Source organism: Lagopus muta, chromosome 5, assembly GCF_023343835.1.
Source record: "Lagopus muta isolate bLagMut1 chromosome 5, bLagMut1 primary, whole genome shotgun sequence".
Lineage (NCBI taxonomy): Eukaryota > Metazoa > Chordata > Aves > Galliformes > Phasianidae > Lagopus > Lagopus muta.
The window spans coordinates 20449382-20460765 of NC_064437.1; the positions used below are offsets into that span (position 1 = coordinate 20449382).

Consider the following 11384-nt stretch of genomic DNA (forward strand, 5'->3'; position numbering starts at 1 on the left):
ATGTGTGTATGCATCTAGGCAGTTCATTTTGCAGTTCCTTAAGTAGCAGTGGACTATCATTTGTTTTCACTTTGAATCAGGAATATCACACACAGATGCATTTCTCTTTGATACTGAGATTTTTTTTTCAGAAAGAAGAATCTTAGGAATAAGGTTCTTTATTGTCTTCTTTCTGCTTTGGAGAGTATGGATGAGTAAAAACTTCCTACTTCATTCAATTTTTCTCACAGTTTTCCTGGTATTTGCCCACATTCTGGCTCTTGCGTTTTGGGTAACCCAAGCATTTGACATCTAAACAAAATTAGCTGTTGGAAAGCTGTGCAGAAACTGGAGTGCATGTTCCCCAAGACAGCTCCTGAGACAATATCTGTGTGCATATCCTATGGTCTGAATTATTTTCCTGGTTTTAGGTGTCTCAGCTCCCCAGTCTCTCACACAAGCGCATACTTCTCTAAAAGCAAGGCATTTTTGAGGCAGTAGCTGCAAGTTATCTAGGTTTCTGATCCAGTTAGTGATTCTTTTGAGTAAACCATTATTCTGAAGGGAAAATAAATTGCTTAGACCTGAAGCACAGAGTTTGGGATGTCTTGTTGTTGCTGTCAGAAACAAACCATTTTAGCTCCAAGAATATAAATCCTTGAGAAACACTTCTCATCTGCTGTTTTTCAATCATTGAGGTATACAAGTATATTTGAAAAGCAAAGTGCTTATGATTATATCTGCTTTTATAAGTTTAACTATAATCAACAGACCAAGAACTGAGTGCACAAGTCATTTTAGCTACATTATTTGTGGAGAATGTCTGAGAATACAGAAGTGCTTCTGACCTAGTTAAACTCCTGCTATTTTGAAAATGATTATTAAAAAGCCATCAATACTTCTCTGAGCCCACATACTCACTTGTTGCCCGGTAACCAGAAGGATGGAGCCTTCTTTCCCGTGTACCACTTGCCGGTAAATGTGATCTAGAATTAAGAGTTCACTCCAGCAGTTCTGAAGCAACTTCATTTGGTCATCAACCTGTAAAGCAGACATTGGTGGCGTTACACTGGAAATGAGTCCTGCATCACACTACAGAGTCTGAAAGCTGGCTACCATGCCTCCTCCTTCAAATATCAGGATAGTCACGAGAACAGAAATGCTATCAAAAATTATTTGTTCACAAAGCTGCTATTCTCAGCTGAATAAACACAACACTGCTGAAATCATTATCTGTGAAAGGCATAGAATATTTAAGTTGATTATGTTGTGCAAAGTAATAATAGTAGAGTAAGATAGTTCTGAAATGCTTGTAGCAGCATTATATTGTTTTTGGTAAAAAAGAAAAATAGCATATCCAATGCTAATGTGAACCTTCCCATCATTGGGTTCATCATTGAATCTCAGCTTTTGTAAACAGAGAAACTCTGCTGGTTCAAGACCACTAATGCTGCATCAAGCCCGAGTCAGAGCCAAGTCCCTTTCAAATGGAAAAAGTGAAAAAAAAAACCAAAAACAGGTAAACATTCTTGGTAAGAATGGCTGCATAAGTATGAAAAAATAAAACATAAACATGAGCTGGGTGTCTTCAGGAGGGCACAAAAGAGATGTACACAAGGCAGTGACAGACATACCACTGCCTGCACTTGCGGACAGCAGGAGCATTCTGGGCATTCTGTACAAGCAGCCTGTATTAAGTTTTTGGTATAATGCTATTTAGGATGCGCAGGATATTGGACAATAAAGGCTCTCACTAAACTGACTGTAATTGCAACTAGATAACTAGATCCAGTTTCATTCACCTAAAAAACTGAAAATTGATCAAAATTTGCAGGAACATGGGGAAAAACTGTAAGTCAGAGTAAACAACAGTATCATCTGGATTTGTTCTTGCAGTGCTTACTGACTTCCTCCCTAAAAAAAAATAAAGCCTTTGACTTCAGACAGTTTTAGAAGGGTTAAAGGATGCATACGTTAATTTCGCTACAATTGAGTGGCTAGGGTGGATGTGGCAATAGCATCTATGTTGTTCAAAGGACTTTAAGAGCCTGCATTGGTAGTAACTGCTGAACAGATTTAAAATGATATAAAATAGGAGAAATAAAAAAGAAATTAGCAGAGAGTATTTGCAGTGGACACTTGCATTAAGTTTCTCGGGGACAGTTCTATTAACATAGTCTTCCAGGGGCTCTTATTTTGATTGATTTGGAGCTATGACAATGCCCAGGAAATTGTGTATGAAGAGCAGACTTGCACAAGCTGAATTAAATACTGCAGTAGGCATTTTCAAATTTGGTAATCATTTGTACAATGAATTTTTGCATTTTATCGTTTAATACTTGTTTTCTAGTTATGTGGTACAGAAAGGGATAATGTTTATAACTAATGGATTTTCCAAGTGTCACCTATGAAAGTTAACTAGTATTTTGTCCTCATTTCCAATCACTTGCCATATGGCTCAAACTTCAGTATCTTAGACGTTCCCTTCTCTCGTTTGTCAACTAACCTTCTCCCCTGTCACAATTGTCTCCCAACTGTTCTGGTCCCGTTTTTTCTCCCTTAGATTTCTCTATCAAATTATTCCCCCTCGTTGGACTGTGCAAGGAAATGAAATCAGGAGAAAAAGGGAACAGATCAGCATGAAGCCTATGTAGAAGCACCTGTGTGCAACACAGCCTTTTCTCCGCCACAGCCTTCGCTAGGACCTCCTCCACGACTGCAGCAGGTATCCCTGCTGGGAAATGCTTCATTCTCTCCACTGTGTTTTCTATGTTGGTAGTATTTTCTGTTTGTTTTTCTCTTTTTGTTTTGTTTTGTTTTTCTTTTGGTATTCCAAAAGAAAAGAGAACAAAGGAAATTATTTTTAAATGTTGCCAAAATAACACATAAGGTTGCAAAAATTAATCACTACAGAATTATTTAATGCTTGTGTTAAGATTGTCTGTCCTATTCCTGTTTTTTCCAATCAGCATTTTTGTTGTAGTAGAGATAGTAATGCATAGGTACAAGAAAGGCTGAATTAGTATGGGATAAAACACTCTCAATTTTGGTATTTCAAAAGTTTTACTTTGAGGTTTTGAGCATAATCTTTGAACATAATTGCTGTTCTGCCTACAGTCACAGTACATGTAATCCCAGATAACACCTATAAGCCACATAGGCATGGGCAGCAGAGATGGAGGACAGAAGGTGTGGACTCTGTAGATGGATATATTACTAAGTCAGAGTAAAGCTTGTGCTATCACAAACTCAGCCTTGCTCTATCTGTATGCTGTCTGTGCCTGTGATAATTCATTTCTGTTCAGACTGCAGAGCAAGGCTGATTCTGTATTAAAAGGTATCTATTCCCCTGCCTGCAACATGTCTTTGACTAGAAAGCCATTACAAGCAAGTGACTTTTTAGCTCAGGTGTGGTCTTCTGAATTCTCCCAGTGAAACACTCACCACCAAAATGTGTGCCAGATTTGAAGTGAAGCATTTTTAGAAGGAATTGTTTAAAATGTACGGATTTTCGTACTCTTGGTTTTCTTGGTTTTTGTGTGTTCATGATCATTCTCTCCTGTGTATAACAAAGTGTTACAAAATTCAAATACATAATGCCAACATTTGATCCTAAATTAGCATTTCAGATAAAGCTACCACAGCTTACATCTGAACAAAACAAGCTGTGAGACAGTTTAAACACTGAACATCCACGTCATAACAACGAATACCTGAATAAGAGGTCAAGCATTTGATTGTATTATAAATGACATATTTCTAGCTAACCCATCTGTCTCAGCCACAGGCAGCAACTTTTGAAAACAAACTGCACTTTACAGGTCTGGCTTTCTGAAGGCCCCAACAGCAGCTAGTCTGCAATCAAAGCCTACCTCCCAAGCTTTATCATGTCATTACTGAGCCAGTGCTGTGAGAACAGTGTGAGATGGCAAAATCACAAAAAAATGTTTTGCACATAGCCTGTTCCTGCTGTTCTACAAGACTCATAAAACTAGCAACAGCGAACATCTGCTAGTAGTTCAGAAAATCTGTCTCTCTGTATTCACTGCAATTTAACCAGTGAAAGCCTATAAAATGGATATCATAAAAAGCAAAATACACATCCAAAACACAGTGTTGGCTTCAGGAAACGATTAGATCCAGCTGCTTTTGCCATTTTAAGAAAGCTGGCAGGGCAGCAAAATGCTTCCCAGTTTGTTCTAGGAAGAAACAGAGATGGCTTTGAGAAGGTCACAAATTAATAAAAAGGAGGAGCAATTACAGCCTACTTCTGAAAGGAGTATAGATGAGGAAAACCACATACCTCTGCTAACAGATACTGGATATAAAATAGAAAACGACACAAACCACTGAGTAAATGTGGTAACATAGCACACCTTATGCTAGGATTAGCTGGCAATCTTTAGGAAGTGTGTAACATTATCCAGAGCGCAGATGCCTTTGTGTTTCTGTGGCACACTTGTGCATAAGCATACATTGTCTGACAAAACAAAAAATTAGCGCTTGGCCACAACAAATGCATATCTTAAAATGATCTTGAAGCCAATGAGGCTTAAGCTTTGATGGATAAAGTGCAGAGTGAATCCTGAAAAGGAAGTACTTTGCAGAAAAAGCACCTTGTGGACTTCAGTTTCTGTGACTCCGAAGCCGAAGCATGCTAGTCCTCCTCCATAGTGAGGAGAAGAAAGAGTAAGATTCTGTGACCACGATGTCTTAGCTCCAGTCATTAGCCTTCAGTAATCAATGTTGGTTTTGTTCATAGTATGTATTCAGTTAGAAGCAAGCCCAGAAGCTTGTACTGGTGACTAAATTTCAAGCTTTTTTGGTTTGTGGAGATTTTTGAGACTGTTATCAATTAACAGCAATAACAAAGTGCCCTTTGAAACAACTACTGAGAATGCTTATAAATAAAAATTGAGCATCATATGGCCAACAACTGGCTACTACAAGAACTCTCCCCAGATCTGCAGCTGCTCCCTGCCATAACAAACTATTGACATAAGCATAATGTAACCCATGTCTCACCTAAGCAAGCTGTCAAATGATATGTCCATTTGACAACTATGTAGCCTCAAGCAAAAACAAGAGTGAATACTGTGCTCAGATGGTTAAATTTAGGTCCTGTCTGGCCAGCGGCGTTCAGATGATGACTCTCATCGTCAGGGACAGTGTAACTGGAAGTTGTTGCTGAAAAAATGGTTTTTAAGGAAAGATGTGAAGGAAGTTAAGGAGGAAGTGTGTGACTCAAAGATAGTGTGGGATGAAAGAATAATAATGTTAAGACTGTGAAAGGAGTAAGATGTCTTACTTGTAAAACAGTGACTGGATAACAGAGGAAGCAAGGAGAGTACTTAGGAGGAGGTTGTAAAGGAAAGGGTGTTGTGCAGTGAGAGGATATGAGGGAAGTTGGACATCAGGTAAAACCATGAAGGTGAAGATGATGATGTTGGATATCATACAGAATTAAAGGGATTGTGTGAGAGTAAGTGAAACTGCTGGGGCAAAGAAGGAGCAAGTACTTTGTGTCAGACAAACAGAGGATGGCAGTTGTCACGAGCAGAGATGAAAATGGATATGTCTACTATCCACGCTCAAGAAGTAAGAATATTAAGGTAGAGCAAGGAGTAGCTTTCTAATAGCTTTAGTACATGACGGCATCCTATTTCAATCCTTTTTTCTTATAAGAAAATCCTATTCAACTATGATTACAGCAAGGAAAAAGAAACATGTCAGAATTTGGAGTTATCCTTGTGCTGTTTGGATTACTTGGAGCATTTTTCTCACATTACAATTGGAAGATAAATGGTCATTGTCACAGCCACCCACCACCACCAAAAAACACAACACACAAGCCTCCCTGCATCTACAAGGGTTGCTCCGAAAGTAATGCCTTCTATTTTATTAAGTTGGCCCGCAATGTCTGAAGTGGATGTTGGTGGTATGGAAGAAGAGATTGAACCTTCCCATCGATATTCCATTATGTTTTGTTGCTGTGTGACAGATGGCAGCAGAAGAGTGATCTGACAAAATGGTGTCTAACATGGAAGTGCATATAGAGCAGAGGTGTGTCATTGAATTCCTCCATGTGAAAAATTGCACCGACATCATCAACACTTGCTGAACATTGACTGAGACTAAACAGCAAATGTAGCAAAGTGAGGCAGTGGGTGGTGCATTTGTTTCAGCAGTGGTTATGGTGATGTTAAGGACAAGCCACATTCTGGATGGCCATGCACAGCTATCACACCACAAAGTGAAGAGTATTTCCTCAGCTCATCCACATTGGTGGCTTACAAGCAGAGAAATGCACATGGAGCTGAATATTGGAAATTGGTGGTGGTGTTGGAATCTTGCAACATTTGCTCAAGGTGAGTCTCAAGAATGTTCACACATGAACAGAAAGAACACTGCGTGCAAGTTTGTCAGGGCCTGTTAAACCAATATGAGGCTGAAGGTCCCAGGATCACATCATTGCTGGTGATGAGACGTAGTGTTACCTCTACAAACTGGAGTTGAAACAGCGGTCAAAACAGCAACACATTAATTCCCCTTCAAAGAAAAATTTCAGGATGCAGCCCTCAGCAACTAGATTGATGTGCTGGATTTTTGGGATTCCCCCAGATGAGGGAATTACTGCTTGCACAGCCTCTTTGTCACAGCACTTGAAAAGACTGCAGACTGTGCTCTCCCCTGGTTGCCTTCAGCCATTGTGCACCCCAGCTCTTCTCAGTAAAGCCCCAGTGCAGAACTGCTGTATGGTTTGGTGGGGGGAGAGCATGTCTCAGGACCAGACCAGGTAAAGGTGGATCTATTCCCCAAGCACGAGATATTGCCTGCATTATCTTCCTTCATAATTTCACTATGCAGTAGTATTTCTCTTGCAGAACATGGAAAAAAAAATCAACTTTGTGTAAAAAGTGAGACAAAGAGATGTAATTCTCTGTTCTTTCCATGTCCTCTGACCTTTTCCCTGGGATTTAGTAGGACCATGGGGCCTAGTGGCACTGTGACACTCCTTTGTGTCCACTATGGAAGATTCACATGCTTTGCTCATCTGTTCAGTGAGCTGTACACTGTTAAATATCCTGATAGAGGTCTAAATACAGATTCCCAGAGGAATCGCCAAGTTCTTTCCTGCAAACTGGAGTTATAAGGGGACTTGAAATCACTTGAGTTCTATGAGTTCTGAGTTCTCTGCTGGCACGGATTAGAAAACAAGTATGGACTAGAACATATTTAGACACCACTATTGGTTTGCATAATTCATCTTACGCTATGTAACAAGTCATGCAGGATATTTCTGGGGGTGGAGGAAATAGATTCTCAGATTGAAGTGTGAAGGTCTAATCCTGAGTTCTGTGGTGACACATGATCTCTTGGTGGGACAGAAAGTTGGACTGAGCTGGTGATGAGGCGGTTGCAATTGTCTGCCTACTCTGGAGTCCCACTCAGCCAGGCCCTGAGCTCTTTTTTGGGGGGAGCGGGGGGTTGGGAGGGGATAACGACTGGAAGGCTGTCTGGCTTACTGGGGCCTCTGTTGACACTGCAATACCCAATCCCACATTATCCATTGCAGCTTAAGGAAGGACTTATCTCAGAAATGCTAGTTACTCATCTGAAAAATTATTTGTGCTGATGTTACAGATAAGGAAGGCTAGTGCAACACAAGAGTAGTATTGTTGTAGAGTGTATGCTTCCCACAGCATAGGACGTTAATCATTATAAACTTTTGTTGTCTTTGAAGAACAACATTCAAATTGTCAAATGGTAAAATGAAGAATAATGTGTATGTTTTGCTGAAATGCTCCTTAATCTTATCAAAACCACACCGTATCTTTCTTTTAGGAAAGGGTTTCACAGTATTTAGAGTACAGTAACAAATAACCCACGGACTTATTGCGATATTTCTTCTGAAAAGGTATTTTCAGCCTGGCGCTTGATGAAATACCTGTTAAAAGTTTCAGGGTCATGCACTTTTTTTTGGTGTGTGTTGCTTTAAACTAAATATTTTCACTATAATTATTGCTGCAGATACAGTTAAACAATGTGCTCACTTTTTACCCCTCTCTGCACCCCCCTCTCTGAGAATCCTTTTTCATCTTTTCACTTGCATCAGCCGGCACTATGGCTCTATGCTTTTCTGCTACTGAAAATTTAAAAGGGTATCTAATGTTTAAATCAAAAAATATGTTTAAAATTTATGTGATAATAATGTGTTGGATTCAGCTGAATTGTTTTTACTTATGTTTCTAAAAGGGAATGCCAATGCCACTTTCAAATTCTACGGCCATTGAATAGCCATTTCCTTGTGAACATGAAGTGATTAAACATCTGTCTGAATTGTTCAGCCTGAAGCACAAAGGTTCAAGGGGTGGCTGAACTTCCTTTCAAATGTACTTTGGAGATCCCTTACAAGTCATTGCAGACATATAGCTTGAGTTGTTACTTCATTTTCAGATGCTATAATGAAGCAAATTGCCCCAAATCAAAGTTTTATAAGACAAGAGCATTCCAGAGGCTAATTTTTACTACTGAACACATACGTGGTTTCCAAATCATTACATAGGTAGGAAAGCATTTGAGCTCTGCACATGGGTTGCTACTAACAGTGGGAAACCTGTGCAAGTTCAAGAAAGTTCAAGTACAAAGTTCAAGAAAAAATGATTTAATATTAACTACAATTGTTCCATCTCTTTACTTTAAGCTTGTGTTATGCAAAATTGCCCATTCTCTGTAAAGCCAGTGAGCATCTTTAGAGCCCCTATTAGATGACTGTCCTGTTGGTGTCTAGCTCTAGCCTGAAGGGAGCATAAGACATGTTTGGTAGCAATCTACATTTTTTCATGATTTAGAAATGAAAGGAAATATAGAAATATTCGAGTGTGTGCCTTTTCCTGCTCCTTTATGGCATGTAAAGAGCATCTTACAAAGATGCAATTATACTCAGTATGTGCCTGTGCGTGTGTATGCACATATGTGCATACTTTTGCCCTCAGTAACTTCTGAATCCATCAGCCAGTGTCAGCTGGCTTCAACAGAGAGTTCATGTATCCAGGCCATTACGTTCCTACCTGCTTTCCAGGAATCGGTATCCAGATAGAGGAAAGTAAGTGCTAAGTACCACCCTGAAGGAAAGACTAATAAGCTTACCCTATATTCAACATCAGAGAACCGAGAGAGAGAGACAGAGGGATAAAATGCTTCATTAATTCCCTGCTTGTAGAACTACTAATATTTGGAATATCAAACTGACTTTCACTTTATTAAAGGCATAGATAAGGCATTTATAGCAGAAAGCATTGTTTTGTCTTAGAAAGGCCCCATGCTTTTGTATTCACAAAATTTGAAGTGAATACAGTGTCCATACTTTGAATGGCACATAGTGTTTCCTGCTTAGCAAAGGCCCATGGGGAGAGCAATGGCTTTGTAACATCTTCTCTCCCCTCATGCCCTGGGACAGCTCTCTAAGATAATCTGACGATTCCTATGGGTCCCTTACAACTCAGGATATTTTATGATTCTATGATTCTTCTATGACTGTGAAAGGGGGGATCACACCAGCCATGGCCAGGCATTTCCCAGTTTCAGTGTTCACCTTCTGTTTAGTCAAATACTTTCATAAAAAACGGCCTTCAGCATCAGTTCATGACCATCCTGTGTTCTTGCAAGAATGTAATACAATGTGTATGGTTCTAGGGGCCTCCGGTTGCTGAAGTGTATAGGGATGCAGCGAATGCTTATCCTATTAAGGAACAAGACCTCTCTTCTTTTATTAGTCTTTGGATTCTCTATTTGGAGAGCATCCCACTCTCCAAATACAACATATTTAAGTTCTTCAAACATCAAATGAAAGGTCTGTCATTATAAACTTTATGTGTATGTATAGAGTGCAGCAAATGCAACATAAAAACCTATTTTCCTCCTGTTCCTGAAAAATACATGGATCTCTTTGCAAACCGCACAAAGATTACTAGTATTTTGCAGTCAGCAATATTTCTGATGAATTATAAATGTGTTTTTCTTAGGTTCTTTTTTTTTTAATCTGAAAATAAGGAAACAACTTCTTTGTAGCCCCAACTGAAAGTTCTGCTTACAATGCAATGTTTTTTCCCTCTCAAAGCGAATACAAAGGAAAGAGGAAAATTATTCTTCTCAGCACCAGTTTCACAGTGTGAAGAAGGAGATGTCTTCTTCAGGACTGGACCCATAGAACTGATCTTCAAAATACTTCTCCTGTGTTTATCTCTACTGATGTTATTACAGTATACATTTATGCATGGTCAGGTCTAGAATTTAAAAAAATCAGGTAATGCTGTGTAGTTTGTGTAGCAATTTTGAGAGTAAAACTGCTTAGTTCACTTGAATTACTCCAGAAATACTGCTGTGTTTTCTGATATCAACAAACTAAATTCCAAAATCTGCTGGGCCTGATTCTTACCTCTCACCTTGCATGAATGTAAGTCCTTAGACTTATGTCAGATCCACACAATTCATCATTATCACTGTGGGTCTGATCTGCATTTTAAGAACCATAGGGATGTCCTCTGGGGAATCAGAAGAGAAGACTGAGTCTTGTAGTTTTTAAAGTACTGGTAGTGAATTTATTCTCAATATATTGAATCAGCAGTTTCACTCCATTATACAGCAACTTTCGATTAAAGTCTCCAAGGGCTTCTCCAAGTCACAAGTGTTTCAGCATTATCTGAAAGGGGTTTTAATATGTAATGTTCCTTTCCTGTTCGATGATTTGTTGGATAAATTATCACAACATTTTTCCTAGAGTAATAACACCAAATCTCAACAGAGATCAATACAACACACAGGTATACTGTTAATAGTGTAAAATATTCAACTCATGGTAATAACTGTTTTCTACAAAATAAATATTCTATTAAAACTCAAGTATGGATAATATGGAAAAATACTTTTAGCTTGTGACGCAAGAGACGCGCTAATTTCGAAAGAGCCCTTGAATATGGGAATGGGCTGGCAGAGCAATCTCCCAGCTCACTGCATCCTATTCCTTCAAGTGCTGTATGCCCCCGAACACTGTTTTTTGCATACATTTATACAAGAGTTGCTTAAATTGGCTCTAATTTAAATTGCATTATATGGATACCTCCCATTTTGCATTTCTTTACATCCAGGACATCAAGGGGTGTGGAGTATGGGAAGAACGTCAGCCAAGAGAAGTAGTCTTATTCTTTTAACAGCTGACACCTACAAATGCTGGTTTGTGTGCACAGCACCAGACTATTTTCCCCATATGGGAAGTATGCAACAATCTGATTTCATGGCTGAAAAGGAGTTACTTTAAAGTTACAGCAGCATAAATGAGAGAAGAAAAGTGTTTCAGGTGTGTGTTAGAGATACCCAGGATGGGAAACTTTATAGACCACATAAAG

At 39.1% G+C, this 11384-nt stretch overlaps 1 protein-coding gene and 1 long non-coding RNA gene across 7 annotated transcripts in view; one reads left to right on the forward strand and one right to left on the reverse strand.

Moving 5' to 3' along the window:
* The window catches only part of NR5A2 (nuclear receptor subfamily 5 group A member 2), an 87005-nt gene that overhangs the window by 35858 nt on the left and 39763 nt on the right, over positions 1–11384 (reverse strand). For all 3 annotated transcript variants that reach the window (XM_048945143.1, XM_048945142.1, XM_048945144.1), the window contains one exon: positions 901–1020. In XM_048945143.1, the coding sequence (XP_048801100.1) occupies positions 901–1020 (120 nt within the window). The remainder of the gene's footprint in view (positions 1–900; positions 1021–11384) is intronic.
* Positions 1–11384, forward strand: part of LOC125693350 (uncharacterized) — a 59206-nt gene that overhangs the window by 23854 nt on the left and 23968 nt on the right. For all 4 annotated transcript variants that reach the window (XR_007377061.1, XR_007377064.1, XR_007377063.1 and 1 more), the window contains exon 5: positions 2543–2704. This is a non-coding gene — a long non-coding RNA (uncharacterized LOC125693350). The remainder of the gene's footprint in view (positions 1–2542; positions 2705–11384) is intronic.